The 21,384-nt window shown below is 28.2% G+C and overlaps 1 protein-coding gene across 5 annotated transcripts in view; it reads right to left on the bottom strand.

Annotated features, from left to right (window-relative positions):
• Positions 1-7,732: 7,732 nt before the first annotated feature.
• Positions 7,733-21,384, bottom strand: part of LOC126745560 (zinc finger protein chinmo) — a 57,116-nt gene continuing 43,464 nt past the window's right edge. For all 5 annotated transcript variants that reach the window (XM_050453444.1, XM_050453445.1, XM_050453443.1 and 2 more), the window contains one exon: positions 7,733-20,080. In XM_050453444.1, the coding sequence (XP_050309401.1) occupies positions 19,869-20,080 (212 nt within the window). In that variant the 3' untranslated portion in view covers positions 7,733-19,868. The remainder of the gene's footprint in view (positions 20,081-21,384) is intronic.

Raw genomic sequence — 21,384 nt, 5'->3', positions numbered from 1 at the left:
TAATAATTAACAAAAACAAATAAACACTAGTAAAAAATGACAAGTCTATTACTATTTAAATAGATAAAAATGAAAAATATATACATTTGACTACAGATGTAGTGCCCTCTTCGTTTCATTAATCAAACTATTATTTAAATATGGGAAGGTTTCTGTAATTCGACATTAGTCATGTTAGTGTCTTTTAAATTATTGTTAATATAGTTCACGATTTAAAATTCCAGTAGGTATAAATAATAATTAACAAAAATAATTAAGCACTAGTAAAAATGACAAGTCTATGACTATTTAAATAGATAAAAATGAAAAAGATATACATTTGACTACAGATGTAGTGCCCTCTTCGTTTCATTAATCAAACTATTATTTAAATATGGAAAGGTTTCTGTAATTGAACATTAGTCATGTTAGTGTCTTTTAAATTATTGTTAATATGTTTCATGATTTAAAATTTTAGTAGGTATAAATAATAATTAACAAAAATAATTAAGCGCTAGTAAAAATAACAAGTCTATTACTATTTAAATAGATGAAAATGGAAAAGATATACATTTGACTATGGCTGTAGTGCCCTCTTCGTTTCATTAATCAAACTATTATTTAAATATGGGAAGGTTTCTGTAATTGAACATTAGTCATGTTAGTGTCTTTTAAATGATTGTTAATATGTTTCAAAATTTAAAATGCCAGTAGGTATAAATAATAATTAACAAAAATAATTAAGCACTAGTAAAAATGACAAGTCTATGACTATTTAAATAGATAAAAATGAAAAATATATACATTTGACTGTGGCTGTAGTGCCCTCTTCGTTTCATTAATCAAACTATTATTTAAATATGGGAAGGTTTCTGTAATTGAACATTAGTCATGTTAGTGTCTTTTAAATGATTGTTAATATGTTTCATGTTTTAAAATTCTAGTAGGTTTAATTAATAATTCACAAAAATAATTAAGCACTAGTAAAAATGACAAATCTATTACTATTTAAATAAATAAAAATTAAAAAGATATACATTTGACTATGGCTGTAGTGCCCTCTTCGTTTCATTAATCAAACTATTATTTAAATATGGGAAGGTTTCTGTAATTGGACATTAGTCATATTAGTGTCTTTTAAATTATTGTTAATATGTTTCATGGTTTAAAATTTCAGTAGGTATAAATAATAATTAACAAAAATAATTAAGCGCTAGTAAAAATGACAAATCTATGACTATTTAAATAGATAAAAATGAAAAAGATATACCTTTGACTATGACTGTAGTGCCCTCTTCGTTTCATTAATCAAACTATTATTTAAATATGGGAAGGTTTCTGTAATTGGACATTAGTCATGTTAGTGTCTTTTAAATTATTGTTAATATGTTTCATGATTTAAAATTCCAGTAGGTATAATTAATAATTAACGAAAATAATTAAGCACTAGTAAAAATGACAAGTCTATTACTATTTAAATAGATAAAAATGAAAAAGATATACATTTGACTACGGATGTAGTGCCCTCTTCGTTTCATTAATCAAACTATTATTGAAATATGGGAAGGTTTCTGTAATTCGACATTAGTCATGTTAGTGTCTTTTAAATTATTGTTAATATGTTTCATGGTTTAAAATTCTAGTAGGTTTAATTAATAATTAACAAAAACAAATAAACACTAGTAAAAAATGACAAGTCTATTACTATTTAAATAGATAAAAATGAAAAAGATATACATTTGACTACAGATGTAGTGCCCTCTTCGTTTCATTAATCAAACTATTATTTAAATATGGGAAGGTTTCTGTAATTCGACATTAGTCATGTTAGTGTCTTTTAAATTATTGTTAATATGTTTCATGATTTAAAATTCCAGTAGGTATAAATAATAATTAACAAAAATAATTAAGCACTAGTAAAAATGACAAGTCTATGACTATTTAAATAGATAAAAATGAAAAAGATATACATTTGACTACAGATGTAGTGCCCTCTTCGTTTCATTAATCAAACTATTATTTAAATATGGAAAGGTTTCTGTAATTGAACATTAGTCATGTTAGTGTCTTTTAAATTATTGTTAATATGTTTCATGATTTAAAATTCCAGTAGGTAATAATAATTAAAAAAAAGAATTAACCACTAGTAAAAATGACAAGTCTATTATTATTTAAATAGATAAAAATGAAAAAGATATACATTTGACTACGGATGTAGTGCCCTCTTCGTTTCATTAATCAAACTATTATTTAAATATGAGAAGGTTTCTGTAATTCGACATTAGTCATGTTAGTGTCTTTTAAATTATTGTTAATATAGTTCACGATTTAAAATTCCAGTAGGTATAAATAATAATTAACAAAAATAATTAAGCACTAGTAAAAATGACAAGTCTATGACTATTTAAATAGATAAAAATGAAAAAGATATACATTTGACTATGGCTGTAGTGCCCTCTTCGTTTCATTAATCAAACTATTATTTAAATATGGGAAGGTTTCTGTAATTGGACATTAGTCATGTTAGTGTCTTTTAAATTATTGTTAATATGTTTCATGATTTAAAATTCCAGTAGGTAATAATAATTAAAAAAAAGAATTAACCACTAGTAAAAATGACAAGTCTATTATTATTTAAATAGATAAAAATGAAAAAGATATACATTTGACTACGGATGTAGTGCCCTCTTCGTTTCATTAATCAAACTATTATTTAAATATGGGAAGGTTTCTGTAATTGAACATTAGTCATGTTAGTGTCTTTTATATTATTGTTAATATAGTTCATGATTTAAAATTCCAGTAGGTATAAATAATAATTAACAAAAATAATTAAGCGCTAGTAAAAATGACAAGTCTATGACTATTTAAATAAATAAAAATGAAAAAGATATACATATGACTATGGCTGTAGTGCCCTCTTCGTTTCATTAATCAAACTATTATTTAAATATGGGAAGGTTTCTGTAATTGAACATTAGTCATGTTAGTGTCTTTTAAATTATTGTTAATATAGTTCACGATTTAAAATTCCAGTAGGTATTAATAATAATTAACAAAAATAATTAGGCGCTAGTAAAAATGACAAATTTATTACTATTTAAATAAATAAAAATGAAAAAGATATACATTTGACTATGGCTGTAGTGCCCCCTTCGTTTCATTAATCAAACTATTATTTAAATATGGGAAGGTTTCTGTAATTGAACATTAGTCATGTTAGTGTCTTTAAAATTATTGTTAATATGTTTCACGATTTAAAATTCCAGTAGGTATAAATATTAATTAACAAAAATAATTAAGCACTAGTAAAAATGACAAGTCTATGACTATTTAAATAAATAAAAATGAAAAAGATATACATATGACTATGGCTGTAGTGCCCTCTTCGTTTCATTAATCAAACTATTATTTAAATATGGGAAGGTTTCTGTAATTGGACATTAGTCATGTTAGTGTCTTTTAAATTATTGTTAATATGTTTCATGGTTTAAAATTTCAGTAGGTATAAATAATAATTAACAAAAATAATTAAGCGCTAGTAAAAATGACAAATCTATGACTATTTAAATAGATAAAAATGAAAAAGATATACCTTTGACTATGACTGTAGTGCCCTCTTCGTTTCATTAATCAAACTATTATTTAAATATGGGAAGGTTTCTGTAATTGGACATTAGTCATGTTAGTGTCTTTTAAATTATTGTTAATATGTTTCATGATTTAAAATTCCAGTAGGTATAATTAATAATTAACGAAAATAATTAAGCACTAGTAAAAATGACAAGTCTATTACTATTTAAATAGATAAAAATGAAAAAGATATACATTTGACTACGGATGTAGTGCCCTCTTCGTTTCATTAATCAAACTATTATTGAAATATGGGAAGGTTTCTGTAATTCGACATTAGTCATGTTAGTGTCTTTTAAATTATTGTTAATATGTTTCATGGTTTAAAATTCCAGTAGGTTTAATTAATAATTAACAAAAACAAATAAACACTAGTAAAAAATGACAAGTCTATTACTATTTAAATAGATAAAAATGAAAAATATATACATTTGACTACAGATGTAGTGCCCTCTTCGTTTCATTAATCAAACTATTATTTAAATATGGGAAGGTTTCTGTAATTCGACATTAGTCATGTTAGTGTCTTTTAAATTATTGTTAATATGTTTCATGATTTAAAATTCCAGTAGGTATAAATAATAATTAACAAAAATAATTAAGCACTAGTAAAAATGACAAGTCTATGACTATTTAAATAGATAAAAATGAAAAAGATATACATTTGACTACAGATGTAGTGCCCTCTTCGTTTCATTAATCAAACTATTATTTAAATATGGAAAGGTTTCTGTAATTGAACATTAGTCATGTTAGTGTCTTTTAAATTATTGTTAATATGTTTCATGATTTAAAATTTTAGTAGGTATAAATAATAATTAACAAAAATAATTAAGCGCTAGTAAAAATAACAAGTCTATTACTATTTAAATAGATGAAAATGGAAAAGATATACATTTGACTATGGCTGTAGTGCCCTCTTCGTTTCATTAATCAAACTATTATTTAAATATGGGAAGGTTTCTGTAATTGAACATTAGTCATGTTAGTGTCTTTTAAATGATTGTTAATATGTTTCAAAATTTAAAATGCCAGTAGGTATAAATAATAATTAACAAAAATAATTAAGCACTAGTAAAAATGACAAGTCTATGACTATTTAAATAGATAAAAATGAAAAATATATACATTTGACTGTGGCTGTAGTGCCCTCTTCGTTTCATTAATCAAACTATTATTTAAATATGGGAAGGTTTCTGTAATTGAACATTAGTCATGTTAGTGTCTTTTAAATGATTGTTAATATGTTTCATGTTTTAAAATTCTAGTAGGTTTAATTAATAATTCACAAAAATAATTAAGCACTAGTAAAAATGACAAATCTATTACTATTTAAATAAATAAAAATTAAAAAGATATACATTTGACTATGGCTGTAGTGCCCTCTTCGTTTCATTAATCAAACTATTATTTAAATATGGGAAGGTTTCTGTAATTGGACATTAGTCATGTTAGTGTCTTTTAAATGATTGTTAATATGTTTCACGATTTAAAATTCCAGTAGGTATAAATATTAATTAACAAAAATAATTAAGCACTAGTAAAAATGACAAGTCTATGACTATTTAAATAAATAAAAATGAAAAAGATATACATATGACTATGGCTGTAGTGCCCTCTTCGTTTCATTAATCAAACTATTATTTAAATATGGGAAGGTTTCTGTAATTGGACATTAGTCATGTTAGTGTCTTTTAAATGATTGTTAATATGTTTCATGATTTAAAATTCCAGTAGGTATAAATAATAATTAATAAAAATAATTAAGCACTAGTAAAAATGACAAGTCTATTACTATTTAAATAGATAAAAATGAAAAAGATATACATTTGACTATGGCTGTAGTGCCCCCCTTCGTTTCATTAATCAAACTATTATTTAAATATGGGAAGGTTTCTCTAATTGGACATTAGTCATGTTAGTGTCTTTTAAATTATTGTTAATATGTTTCATGATTTAAAATTCCAGTAGGTATAAATAATAATTAACAAAAATAATTAAGCGCTAGAAAAATGACAAGTCTATGACTATTTAAATAAATAAAAATGAAAAAGATATACATTTGACTATGGCTGTAGTGCCCCCTTCGTTTCATTAATCAAACTATTATTTAAATATGGGAAGGTTTCTGTAATTGGACATTAGTCATGTTAGTGTCTTTTAAATTATTGTTAATATGTTTTATGATATCGAATTCCAGTAGGTTTAATTAATAATTCACAAAAATAATTAAGAACTAGTAAAAATGACAAGTCTATGACTATTTAAATAGATAAAAATGAAAAAGATATACATTTGACTATGGCTGTAGTGCCCTCTTCGTTTCATTAATCAAACTATTATTTAAATATGGGAAGGTTTTTGTAATTGGACATTAGTTATGTTAGTGTCTTTTAAATTATTGTTAATATAGTTCACGATTTAAAATTCCAGTAGGTATAAATAATAATTAACAAAAATAATTAAGCGCTAGTAAAAATGACAAATCTATTACTATTTAAATAAATAAAAATTAAAAAGATATACATTTGACTATGGCTGTAGTGCCCCCTTCGTTTCATTAATCAAACTATTATTTAAATATGGGAAGGTTTCTGTAATTGAACATTAGTCATGTTAGTGTCTTTTAAATGATTGTTAATATGTTTCAAAATTTAAAATGCCAGTAGGTATAAATAATAATTAACAAAAATAATTAAGCACTAGTAAAAATGACAAGTCTATGACTATTTAAATAGATAAAAATGAAAAATATATACATTTGACTGTGGCTGTAGTGCCCTCTTCGTTTCATTAATCAAACTATTATTTAAATATGGGAAGGTTTCTGTAATTGAACATTAGTCATGTTAGTGTCTTTTAAATGATTGTTAATATGTTTCATGTTTTAAAATTCTAGTAGGTTTAATTAATAATTCACAAAAATAATTAAGCACTAGTAAAAATGACAAATCTATTACTATTTAAATAAATAAAAATTAAAAAGATATACATTTGACTATGGCTGTAGTGCCCTCTTCGTTTCATTAATCAAACTATTATTTAAATATGGGAAGGTTTCTGTAATTGGACATTAGTCATGTTAGTGTCTTTTAAATGATTGTTAATATGTTTCACGATTTAAAATTCCAGTAGGTATAAATATTAATTAACAAAAATAATTAAGCACTAGTAAAAATGACAAGTCTATGACTATTTAAATAAATAAAAATGAAAAAGATATACATATGACTATGGCTGTAGTGCCCTCTTAATAAATTACAAAGTTTTAATTTTTGAGGCATACTACGCATATTTTTATTTTTTACATTAAGATTCTTGACCCCACTCGCCATTACCTAAAAATTAGACTTAGTAGTTAGACTAATAATTAGCTTTATAGATCTAAAATTAATTTTTCTTAAATAAAAGTCCAGAGCAGTGTAGAGGAAAAACTACTTTACATAGATGATAGTAGATTATGTCAAAAAATAGAGTTTAAAAATTTATAATAATGCTGAAAGTTTGAAACATTTAAGTGCTGCCAATAAAAAGTTATTAAGAAAAAGGGGTTTATACTTTTAAACGTGTTGAACCTTGTATATTACCGACTGTCATGAATCATACCGCTATTTAACGCTAAGAAATGATGTAAACAAATCGATTTTGGTATGAAAAAAATCTAATTTCTGTGAAAATTTCCAGTTTTTTTTTGAAAAAAAAAAACACTTTGCTTAGGCCCGTTTATCTCGTGAAGTAGTTCTTTTCCCAAAAAATCGTTTATATAAAACAGGGAGCTACATTCACGTAGAAAATATATCGGTAATCCGTAATATTATAAGTTAAACCGTTTAGGCTCCAGGGACGTTTTAGTACCGCAAGGTACCAAGCAAAGTTTTGAAAACTTCGTGGGGTTTAATATGAAAAAGCGCTTTTTAACTTATCTTCCCATCAAGGACTTTTCAGGCCTGTAGGTTTAAAAAAATTAGGAAAAACCATATAGACGCAAACGAATTCCATGTAAAAATTTAAAAAAAAATGGTAATTTTCTGTTTTTCTCTCAATTGTGTTGACTTACCTTTTTTAGTGGAATGGTATCAAATTCCTTATTGAAATCCATATTAAAAAAAAACACATGACCAACGACAAATTCTTTATTAAAATCAATAAGTAAAACAGAAACATACATTCCTTGCATTTAAATTATATACAATCAAAATTTTGTTTATACTCCAATCGCCTTGAGAGTGATATTTTAACTTTACATCGAACATCTAACTTAATAATTGTTTTCGTCAAAATTTCCGGTACTGTAACACCTTTTTTGTATGTCAACCATAAAAAACATAAGAAATTCAGATAAAGCAGAGGTTTACATTTGTAACGTGACAATGTAACGTTTAATTTATGAATACACAGCACTGTGATTTTTACACTTAAAAGTGAAGTTACACTTAACACCAAATCCTTATCGAGAGATATTTTCCTAATTTAAAAAGAATTTTTTTATGTCAGGCAACGCCACTGCACAACATGTACTTTTCCGCAAATTACAAAACTATAATGTATATAATATATAAAAAAACTACTATCACGCACTTTTTTTTATCAACACTTTTCTTTGTGTCCCTTTTTCACTTAAAAAACTCTACAGTAATAATTCTTTCCTATACATGTTCTTGCAGCGTTTTACCTATTAATGTGTTAATATATACAGGGTTTTTTTGTCAATCACCCTGTATATTTTTTTACTTAATTCTCGTGAACTTACCTAGATTTACAGCGAAGAATTTTTTAACTATATTAATATTGTTTTAATAAGAGGTGGCGAAATTGTAAACGGGAATTTTTTATACAAAAATGTCCTATTACCTACTAACGACTATCTATAGGTATTGCTAGATATACAGCATAATATTATAAATATTTCTTTGAATTTTGGTACATCATTTTTGTTTTTGTACTTTAAGATACTCCCTGAGCGTTTGCTTGCACAAATGTTCAAATATTTAATTTTAACATCTAGGTAAGTCTTTTATAATAAACATTTCTCTTATCAATAATTTATACAATTGATTAACTTTTGTACTAATTATTATTATTAAACACTGAGCCGCAGTATATACCGATTAATATTTATATGTATAAGTTTGAGGTAGATTTTGTTTATTTGTACTGTGTAAGTTACAACAATTATTAAAACGAAATTTTATACACGATTTAACAAGATAACAAAAAAAAATTGGGTCGAATATTTACAATAGATCAAAGATAAAAACTTAAGTTTGCAGCTGAATAATTTATTTATTTAGTCTATTGAATATATAAAAATCATGTCAAAGTTCATTCTCAACAGTCTGGAATCAACAAAATAATAAAATTATTCCAGTCAGTTGAATAATTTAAGAACATACAGCTGAAGCATTATGTTCCTTAAAAATCATGATATATTTGACAATCATCATTAAAAAAACAATTGTTTTTCTTGCAGATAGCTGAAGAAGAGACACTCTACTATTTGGGGTAGTCGGAGGACAAAGAAAAAAGATCTTTTTTTTAATTTCCTGATTAAAAGAAATCCCTAAACAGTTGACACGATATTTGACCCTTAACAGTCTGGAATTAACAAAATAATGATTTCAGGCATTTGAATAATCCCACTTGTCCCATTTGACCAAACAGTTGAAGGATTGTGAATTAATGGATCATGGTGAATTAAAAAAACAACTGTTTTGTCCAGGCATTTAAAGAAGAGACGTTCCTAAACAGTTGAGCACTGAAGGTTGATCTTCAAGTGCCTGGAACTGACAAAATAATGAAAATATCAAATACCAAAATAGTTGAAGCATTGTTTAGCTTATCGTGAATTGAGTAAATAACTTTTTTCTTCGAGGCAGTTGAAAAAGGGACACTTTCCTTATCCCACTTGTCCCATTTGACAAAACAGTTGAAGCATTCTTTAGCTTATCGTGAATTGAGAAAATAACTTTTTTCCTCCAGGCAGTTGAAGAAGAGACACTTTCCTTAACAGCTAAATACCAAATTTGATCTTCAACTGGATCAAATTGACAGAATAATGAAAATCTTCCAGGCAGGCAGCAATAATCTTACCTGCCCCAATTGACAAAACAGTTGAAGCATTCTTTAGCTTAAGGTTAATTAAAAAAAAACAACTGTTTTTGTCCAGGCATTTAAAGAAGAGACATTTTCCTTAACAGTTGAACACTGAAGTAGTTTAATCTTCAACTGCCTGGAATTGACAAAATAATGAAAATATTTCAGGCATTTAAATAATCCCACTTGTCCCATTTGACAAAACAGTTGAAGCATTGTGAATTAATGGCTCATGGTGAATTAAAAAAACAACTGTTTTTGTCCAGGCGTTTAAAGCAGAGACACTTCCCTAAACAGTTGAACACTGAAGTTTAATCTTCAACTGCCTGGAATTGACAAAATAATGAAAATATTTCAGGCATTTGAATAATCCCAGTTGTCCCATTTGACAAAACAGTTAAAACATTCTTTAGCTTATCGTGAATTAAGAAAACAACAGTTTTCTTCCAGGCAGATGAAGAAGAGACACTTTCCTTAACAGTTCAAGACCTTATTTGACCCTAAACTGCATCAAATTTACGAAATAATGAAAATCTTTCGGACAGTTGAATAATCTTAAATGTCCCAATTGACAAAACAGTTGAAGCATTGTTTAGCTTATCGTAAATTTAGAAAATAACTGTTTTCTTTCAGGCAGTTGAAGTAAAGACACTTTTCTTAACAGTTGAACACCAAATTTGACCCTAAACTGCATCAAATTTACGAAATAATGAAAATCTTCCAGGCAGTTGAATAATCTTAATTGTCCCAGTTGACAAAATAGTTGAAGCCTTCTTTAGCTTAAGGTAAATTAAAAAAACAACTGTTTTTGTCCAGGCATTTAAAGCAGAGACACTTCCCTAAACAGTTAAACACTAAAGTTTAATCTTTAACTGCCTGGAATTGACAAAATAATGAAAATCTTCCAGGCAGTTGAATAATCCTAATTGTCCCATTCGACAAAACAGTTGAAGCATTCTTTAGATTATCGTAAATTGAGAAAACAACAGTTTTCTTCCAGGCAGTTAAAGTAGATACACTTTCCTTAACAGTTGAATACCAAATTTGACCCTCAACTGGATCAAATTGACGAAATAATGAAAATCTTCTGGGCAGTTGAATAATCTTAACTGTCCCATTTGACAAAACAGTTGAAGCATTCTTTAGCTTATGATGAATTAAAAAAACAACTGTTTTTGTCCAAGCGTTTAAAGCAGAGACACTTCCCTACACAGTTGAACACTGAAGTTTAATCTTCAACTGCCTGGAATTGACAAAATAATGAATATATTTCAGCCACTTGAATAATCCCAATTGTCCCATTTGATAAAACAGTTGAAGCATTCTTTAGCTTATGATGAATTAAAAAAATAGCGGTTTCTTCCAGGCAGTTGAAGTTCATTAGTTTATGGTTAATTAAAAAAACAACTGTTTTTGTCCGGGCATTTAAAGAAGAGACACTTCCTCACAATTATAGGCATTTTCCTAAACAGTTGAACACTGAAGTTTAATCTTCAACTGCCTGGAATTGACAAAATAATGAATATATTTCAGCCACTTGAATAATCCCAATTGTCCCATTTGACAAAACAGTTGAAGCATTCTTTAGCTTATCCTGAATTGAGAAAACAACTGTTTTCTTCCAGGCAGTTCAAGAAGAGACACTTTCCTTCACAGTTGAAAATTTGACCCTCAACTGTATCAAATTGACGAAATAATGAAAATCTTCCAGGCAGTTGAATAAGTTAAGCTGTTCCATTTAACAAAACAGTTTAAACAATCGTTAATTTATTTTCATTAAAAATAATGACATTTCTTTATCAACTGCTTGGAACTGAAAACAAACAAGAAATATCTTTTGCTTCAAATTTTGTCATCAACATAAATCTCTAGAGAGTTCAATCTCAAATTTGACCCTCGACTGCCTGGAATTAATAAAATAATTTAATTATTTTGTTGGCAGTTAAATAATCTAAACTGCTTGATTTAACAAAACAGTTAAAGCATTTTTAGCTTATAATCTTTAGAAATCATGATATTCAACATCAACTGCCTGGAATTAAAAATAATGATTTTTCTTCTTAACAGTTGAAGCAAAGACACATTCCTATTTAAGATATTCGCAAAACGAAGAGAAAATATCGTTTGTTTCAAATTTCCTTATTCAGAAAGAATCCCTAGACAGTTGAACACCAAATTCAACTTTCAACTGTCTGGATTCAAAAAATAATGAAAAAATAAGGCGAATTAACAGTGATGAATTGAAGAGTGCATTTTTGAGGCTATACTCAATCTTAATCCCTTTTTGAGTTTTTCGATTTTTACTCAAAAACCACTCACTGGAAACTTTTATATTGTGGTGCCATCTAATGGTAGGCCCGCTTTACAATCAAATCAGTTAAGGTATGTGAAGCCCAAAAAGGTAAACTTGTGGGAAATTCAAAATTCTACACTTATTGGATTTCTTAGATCCAAAAAGGTGGTTAGTGGGTGTTGTGCTCTTTAATAATTCAGATAATGAATTTGAGTTCTACTATTAAAGAAGCTTCCAATCAAAAACTTGGGTATAAATTAGTACTAATTTAAGAAAATTAAACTGATACTCTTCATCCTTCTGTAGAAAAAGAAGATCAGCCCTGATGTTGACAGAGCAAACGTTGACTTGCGCAATATCTTTTGGTTAAGAAGTACAGTTAAGACTCGTAGATAATGAAACTTTGAAACGTCATATCTTGGTCAATTTTTAACATACAGTTAACCTGCTGATGTCATTTTAAAAAGAAAAGACTGAACTTCTTCTTTTATATAGCAATGCCTACCTAAACTGACTCGTAAAAAAGTTATAGGCAAATGATTTTTGGCTTTTTTGACAGTTTTTATTTTTGCCTGTATTTTATTAAAAATGAATTATTTGGTTCTACTAGGATGACTTTTTGATTATTATAATTTCACAGGCAATATGCATGTGCCACTTCTTCCCTTAAATACATATTCAATATACTAATGGTGTTATTCAGCAATATTTAAATTAAAAAAATCTACAAACAAATTTTTGTCTACTTTGATGTAACAGCTCAAAGATAAACACTAATTTTACATGTCATATATTACAAATTTTCTATATTCCCTGATTTATTTTTTTTTTACCTGAGATCTATTTTAGTATTGCATTTAATATATTTTTTTTACAGTTTAATATTCCTTTGTATCAATTTTATTCCTCTCACACTCCATTACCATTTTTCAATGTAAACCTGTCCCCTTACTTTATTAGTTCATATATCTGGAACGAACATTTCCTCCACCTCAATAATGTCGATTTTATACAGACAAATTGTTTGATGTATTTATACCCTAACAATACATAAAATAATATAAATTGTGGTAAAGCTAAGAATTGAACCCTGAATGTAAAACGAACTTATAACCTATCTTATAAAATAGAAACGTAACTCTAAAAGGTACCCGTATTGTTTTTTTTTTATTGATCAGTTAACATGTACTTTGCACTTTGCGTTACTTAAACATATTTAACAAGAGTAGAGGAAAACTCTGGCAATAAAATAATTATAACTTATTGTTTAAGGTATATTTCGTTATTTACAATAGCAAAATGAATTTTGCCATTATGAATAATAAAATATAATATCGTACTTTGCTTGCAAGTAGATTTTTCGCGATTTTAAAACTAAAGTAGTACTTAATTATTATTGTTTATTTAGAACTAATTTGTAACAGATCTGAGAGATTTTTAGCCAAATTTAAAATAAAAATAATTTTACTCAATATTAGTTGAGCTACAGTGGGTTAAACCTCCAATAAAAAATCCAATCAACCTCTCACTATCTGATGAACTCAGCAGAGAATGTTTGTAATGCAGTAGATAATTTTTCCACTAAACTGCAATAATGAAGACCATTGACCAAAAGGATTCCGACGAAAATGTCTTGTCCTCTCTTGTATCTTGTCCTCTATCAAACTCGCTTCAATTGAAGTCCATTTATTTATGGCAAAATAGTATAAAGCACTTACAATCAATATCCAATTTATAAAAAGACATTAGAAGAATTTCATGAGTGTGCGATATGATGGTACCTCATAGTTGATGAGTGCCAAAATGTGTTACAAGCCTGGAAACCTTTTTCCTCACAAACAACAGGTGCATAAACACTTAGGAACTCACCAACAAATTCCTATGGTGTATCCTAAGGTAGATATTTGGCATGGTTTATCTATAATCAGGGTGGTATCATCTAGATTATGGAGCTAGATTTTTTGCACTGAAAAAATTTGCAACACTTTATTGTCTAGAAGAACCTTGTGTATCTTCAGAGAAGTGTATGGCTCCATGTGCCCGAAAATAGAGCATAAACTCTCCCGTTCTTCTTCCACTGAAAGAATCTGCATTTTTCATCTTCGTCTAAAAAAATCTTGTTTATTTCTAATGCAGTTCCAGCTGTCTGGAAGTAGAGGAAGAATTTCCGGTTCCCCCTCTTCTTGTGAAAGAATTTGCAATTTTCCATCTTCGTTTAAGGGTGATCTTGTTTATTTAGATCCAGTATAGTTCAAATGGATGACTTACAGCTACCTGGAAATAGAGCAAGACTTAGCTGTTCTCCTTTTTCCAATGAAAGAATTTGTAATTTTTCCGTCTTTATCTTAGAGAATCTTGTTTATTTCCAATGCAGTTGAAGTGCATGAGTTCCAGCTGCTTGGAAGTGAAGCAAAACTTGTCTGTTCCCGTTTTTTTTTCCACTGAAAGAATCTGCAATTTTCCTTCTTCGTCTAGGACGACCTTGTGTACATTCAAAAATGTAAAGTTATTCCAATAAAACAGACATAGAATAAGCATTACCAGTATAACAGCTCAAGCAACACGCGATAGATAAATAAACGTTTATTTATAGTTTACCCCAGGTGCAGATTTTTGGCTGAACTTACAAATATTGGATAAAATGTCCGCGTGATTGAGGAATTTAATATTATATTGTGTTTTCACGTTTTACTCGAAAACCTTAAGGTTATGTGAGAAAAGTATAGATATAAAAATTATAGATTTTTTATCAGGCAAATATTTTCTGCAAAAAAAAACGTTTTTTATTAACTCTACCCTAACCCCCCCCACCCACCCTTCACAACTTACCAGTAATAAATTGCGTTAAAAATCATTGTTTTCCAAAATAATACGCATGAATGACAGCTGGTTTCGTTGTTATTATCCTAATAACACAGTTTGTTTATTTAAATTTGATATAATTATACATATGTATATTAATTTTTTTTATACAAAAACAGTGATTTTTCAAAAGAATTTCTTACTGTGCAAATGTTTGGGGTGGGTGGGGGGTGAAGGGTTTGTGTTAATAAAAAACAATGTTTTTGCAGAAAATGTATATCCAATATTTAATTTAATAGCACCGTTTATTTAAATTTTATTTAATTTTAGTTATAAATATCGAGTATAAAAACAGCGTTATTAGATTGGATGTTATGGACGAAAAACAGTGATTTTTCAAAAGATTTTGTTAATATGCAAATATCTGGGGTGGGTGGGGGGTTATAGGTTCTGTTGATGAGAAACACTGTTTTTGCAGAAAATATATATGCAATATTTAATTTAAAAACACCGTTCAATTAAATTTGATATAACTTTATTTATAAATATTGAGTATAACCAGCGCTATTAAATTGGATAATATAGACGAAAAACACTGATTTTCCAAAAGAATTTCATCAAATATTTCAGGTGTAGTAATCGAGTTTAAAAACTAGATAAAGTAAACGCACTAGTCTTTGACCCATTAAGATACTTCTCGAAATTTAAAGTAATACCAAAATTAGAAAGATTTATTAAAATGGTTAGCAATTTTATCACCATGTAGCTTTATTAGTTATTTTTACGAAAATTACTTTTAAGACAACCGTAATATATGTCAAATATTAAAAAAAAATTATTTAATAAAAAGTCCAATGGGTTAGTTATTGACCTATATAAAAACGACCAGCGCTAGTGTTTGACCGGTTAATGCACTAGTTCTTGATCAACACAGGAAATAATACGCTTTTTGATAAAAAAAACAGTTTTATTTATCAAAAAAAAAAATTATAACCAAAAATAAAAATTCAAATTCTTTAAAAAAAATCAAAATTAAACTGTATTGAAAAAAAAATATAAATCATTCCAAAACACTTAAATATTTTGCAACTTCTGGCACGCTGTAAGCCCCTCTTTTATTAATAGGTTGTGGCTCATTAATTGTCTCTAACACGTCTTCTTCAGAATACCAGATGACGTTATCTTTGTCTGGCCAAAATAAATATCTCTTAAAAGGAGTAGGAAAGTCACTGTTGACTTGCTCATAAGACAACTCGGGAGTTTTATAAATATTTTTATAAAAGTCCCGGCAGTATTTTTTCTACTAATATTATTTACTTCATCTTCAATAGTTGTTATTGCGTCTAAATCAGTTCTTTGTCGCTTTCTTGGTATTACAGCTTCTCCAGAGAATCTATTGTTTTTAGGAGAAGCTTGGAACTTTTGAATTTTTTCAGGAATATTTTCTTCATCTTCAAATGGATCTCGATGAATAAAATAAATTTTAGTTATTCTAATCATTTTTTGCTTGATTGACCAAATTGCGTCAAAAGTTGACCTATTTTGTTTCAATGTTTGACTGCATTTTTTATTTATGTTTTTTTTATATTTTTAAAAGAAAAGGTAGGTCAAATACTAGCTGGTTAGTAAGCTACTACGTTCTTTACATAATGGAATTTTAAAATTTAACTTCTATAGTGCATATTAAAAGAATATCAAAAAATCGTAAAGATTAACAAAGCGTTAGTATTTGTCCTAATGGTCAATCATTAAAGTACACATTAAATATATTGTGTTAATGTTTGTCCTACTTAATAAATGAAAAAATATATAATTTTTCGTTACAAAGAGGTAATTTTTATTTAATATTAAGTATTTAAAAAAACCCTAAGCAATAAATATCCTGCTACAGTACATTAAAACAGGCAAAACACTTACATGTTTGTATAAAGGTTCCTTAACGTTTCACTAGCAAAACAGATCTGAACTGCATTGACAGGTTGCGCACTGTCAAAAAACTATTTATTACGGTGTCTGTAGCAAAGCAACCATTCTTAATTTTATTGAGTTGACAGAGAGAATGTATAGACGGCGTTATAAGGCAGTCATATAAAGACAATAATAAAAAAAATCCTTAATATTTTGAATTAAAGTGAAAAGCGGTCAAAGACTAGTACTTTTACCTTATGTAAATACCGTGTTGATTTTTTTAATTGTCAAATTTTTACTCCTTCTTGAAAACAGAATCGTATATGATATACTTATATTCTACAGTTTGATAAACATGCCTTGACCATATATGGTTGGTAAATATATTCAAACTATATACCAAAAAACCGTTCAATAAATATGTATTTAACTATAATAATATATGATGTGTTGCTTGGGAGATAACTAGGGTAAGTGCTCAGGCAGTTATTTAAGAAAAAATATCTGAAATTAAGTTAGTATCATCAGCATAAAGTACATCTAGATAAGGAAACCGACAAATTACCGATAAGGCAAATCCAGGCATGGACAGTTTGGCTCTACATGCCACTGCTATGTCAAAGTTTCATCCAGAATAGCACCGTTTGTCCTGGTTTCTCCTAGGCATTTCATTTGAAATAAGGGCAGTTTCCAGGCATTCGCTTCTTTCTTCCAGGCATTTCATATTCTTGAAATAAAACTAGAGTACTTCTAGGTAGTAAATGTTATTTCCATAACACCTGGACGAGATGATATTGCATTCGGTTTTTGTTTAATTCAATTCTTCTTTCCCAGCAGATTTCGTAATTTAATGAAGCTTTTAGAAAAAAAAATTAACTGTCTAAGAATAAACAACATTAGGGATAAAACTAGGGATAAGTCACAATGGCAATGTTATGGGAAACTGCTAATGAGAAAGTTTATATATTTAATTCAAAATATTCAATTCTCTGATAATAATTCTAGGTGCTCTCTTCAATGTTCTGATTCAGAGATTAATGCTCTTTATTAGTCTAAATTACTGCATCCATGAAAACTTATTGGTACAGATTCTTGAAACAGTCAACTAGAATCAGGAACATCTTAATAGCAGGCTATAAAGGCCTGCAATCATGATGTATGTTTACGGTTTGCTGATACTCTACCGTAATCAAAACTTAGCTAATTCAAGAATTTCTTTACTTAAACTTGATTTATGCTTGGTACATGCAGGTTTTACTTCAGCATTCTATAATTAAAGTATGGTAGGAGTTGATATGTCTACCAATGTTAGAGTACAGTTCAACACACACTGGTTCCGTTTTCTTCAATTGCTCGAATTTGAACTTGAGCTATCAGGATCATATTAACTGCTAAATAAAATAAGAAAAGAGAGGTTACGCTATACACCTTTGATTTATGGAGGTCAGCTTGGATCTTATGAATTTAATTTCTTCGCCCTATATTTATTATTTTAAATTTGGCCGAAAAATCAATTAAATATATATTTTCAATCTCCATTTAAAAAATACTATTGTAAATCTATGGTTTGAGGTAGTAGGTCGTATTGTTGTGATCATAAGCCAGTTAACACGCCTAATCAAGAAACTTTATTTAATTCTCTTAATTAGGCATGCTAACCGGGTTACAATAAAAATATTATTGCATTATTTAGTTATATAGGAATCACTGTGTATAAAGCTAAAATTATTAAATATATAACGTATTAAATAAAAAATATACTTATTATAAAGCCTATAAGAGTTTGTCATGTAAAAATGAGGTAGACAAGTTGCTATATATCCCAGAGGTCAGGAGGGAACATCTCAAAAACTGTTGAGACAACGTTAACATTATTAACAGACTATTTAGTTTGCATAAATTACTATTTACATTGGTAGATATAAATACTGTAAGGAAATTGTAAAATGTAGCGGAACTGACTAGTAATATTCAAATTCTTAAATGTAGATCGGTATATGTACAAATCTGTCCGTCTGAACATATTATGGCAATATCTTATGCTGGTTGAGATGGATATATTGATGATTTTTACAAGACACGTAGTTTTTGCAAGCTTGTATGCAAAGTTTCTTACTCAATAAACTTTTAAAGTTGGCCTTAATTTTACAATATACGAGGTGTGTCCCAACGGTATCTGTCTTTGCTTTTGTTGTTTTCAAATTGAAGATATAATTGAAAATGTAGTTCCTTAGTTGCAACATAAATTATTGAATTAAAGGTACATAAGAAATATAATGGAATTTGAGAATTATGAAGTAGTGGTAATTTTGAGCAGTCGTATCAAGAATGTTGCCTCATTTGAAGTCTTGTTAACTAATGAGAATATTTTTTTATTTATTAAGCAGAATATTCTAAAGAATGTTTAGTTAAAAAAAATCAAAATTATTGGCAATTTTTTAGTAAGTATTTCACAATTGAAAGTAATCTCGATATACACAGTGCATTTTCAGTACAAATATTTAAATAGTGCAAAATCCACTAGTATTTTGTACTGCTTTTTACTTAGTTTTAAAAAGTAAAGTTTGGGTCAAGTTAATGTACGTATTGCACATAATACGAATTTTATTTAGATTCAGAAAAAAACAATGGACAATATACAAATACCTTTAGGACACACCTTATACCAACAAACAGTGACAATATTAAAGAATATTTATTTCATGACGCTTGTGTATATCAAAATTAAGGTTATTTCTAAAACAACCATACATAACCTTATATAATATGGACTTGCACTTCAAATCTAACGGGTTAGAGTCCAAGTTAGAACCCTTAACAATCAACATTTATATTATCCCTGAGACGAAGACTATACAATAACCTCTATCTAAATTAAAATATTTACCATATAAGTACAACAAAATAGTTTTTAACGGTAACAACTAAATAAAACGTAGAAAAAAAAATAAAACAAAACAACTAGTAGGTTGCTTTGAAGCAACTCCCTGATTTAAAAATACCCGTAGCAATTAATAATAATAATAAATTTGTTATTAATAAATGACACTTCATAACAAATACAAGGTGACTGAACGCCCAATCCTTTTTTTTTTTTTAATATTTACATTACGAATTTAATATAAGGGTTTCGGACGCATAGGAATGCATCCTCAGGCGTTCAAGGTTGCTGTTGGTTGTGAAATGCCTTAAGGCTCATTTCGGTCTTATGTTCCCGCGCTATGTGTCTACGTACCGTATTGTTCCTGGTAAATGTACGAGAACAGAATGGACACGGTACTCTGATCCCTTGGTGTCGCTGTCTAATGTGCGCCCTTAAGTTGGTTTCGTAGCCGTAGAGTCGTTCGCAAAAGGGGCATTTCAGTTTTTTTCCTAAAAATACAATAGGAGTTCTATTAGTTAAAAAAAATGGCGTAAGTTATGTCACGGGGTCAAATTTATGGATACCTCCTAAGTGCACAAAACCAATTTGTATTTAGTTTAACTGTAATAAGTACTGTTTTAAAGTTGATTGGCGTAGAAAAATTACGAGTGTTTAATGCATTTACATTTACTGAGGCTGAAAAAGATAAGCTAGACTGTTTAATTGAGAAATTTGAAAGCACTAGTTATTTGTGACGTAGTGAGAGAGTCTCTGAAGAAAGGTGGATGATAGGTGGTGAAATTTTTTGCTGAAAATACTAAACTTTTTTAAAATGTTTGAAACATTTTGAATCATTTGTTACCACTGGAACAGTTGTACGTCTTATAGGTTCCAAGCTATGGCCCTTAAAAGTTTCAGTCTTTTATATGCCAAAAGTGGTCAATTTTTTCTGGAAGTGTGAAAAATTTTCCAACGTTTTTAAATTATCTGAGATTTTCTGGATTGTTTTTTATAGTCAGAATAAACGTACAATTTATAGTTTTTAATCTATAGTCCTTGAAAGTTTCAGTCTTTTATAGTTTTATAGGCCGAAAGTGGTCAACTTTGAAATACTTTCCTGGAAAAACTAATTATTCTCAAACAACTTTTTTACCATTTTTTAAATATCTGGAATCTTCTGAATGGTTTGGTACCACTGGAACAGTAGTATCTATTATAGTTTCCAAGCTATAGTCTTTCAAAGTTTCAGTCTTTTAAAGTTTTATAAGCCGAAAGTGGTCAATTTTCAAATTTTTTCCTGGAAAAACTAATACTGTTCAAAAGTTTTCTTTGACATTTTTAAAATATTCGGATCCTTCTGAATTATTTAGTACCACTGGAACAGTCGTACCTTTAACAGTTTCGAAGCTATGACTGTTCAAACTTTCGATATTTTATAGTTATTTAGGCCGAAAGTGGTCAACTTTGATTTTTTTTCTCTAAAAAACCTAATAATACCCAAACAATTTTTCCAACGTTTTTGAAATATTTGGAACTTTCTTAATGGTTTGGTATTACTGGAACAGTCGTACCTCTTATACTATCCAAGCTATAGGCCTTCAAAGTTTTAGTCCTTTATAGTTTTATAGGCCAAAAATGGTCAACTTTGAATTTTTTTCCTAGAAAAACTAACAATTTTTTCATCGTCATAGGGAATTTTTGGAATCTTAATCCTTTGGTACCACTGGAACAGTCGTATTTCCTATAATTTCCAAACTATTGCTCTTCAAAATTGGTCTTTTGTAGCTTTAAAGGCCAAAAGTGGTCAAATTTG

Source organism: Anthonomus grandis, chromosome 16 (assembly GCF_022605725.1).
Source record: "Anthonomus grandis grandis chromosome 16, icAntGran1.3, whole genome shotgun sequence".
NCBI lineage: Eukaryota > Metazoa > Arthropoda > Insecta > Coleoptera > Curculionidae > Anthonomus > Anthonomus grandis.
This window is presented reverse-complemented; position numbering and strand designations above follow the sequence as displayed.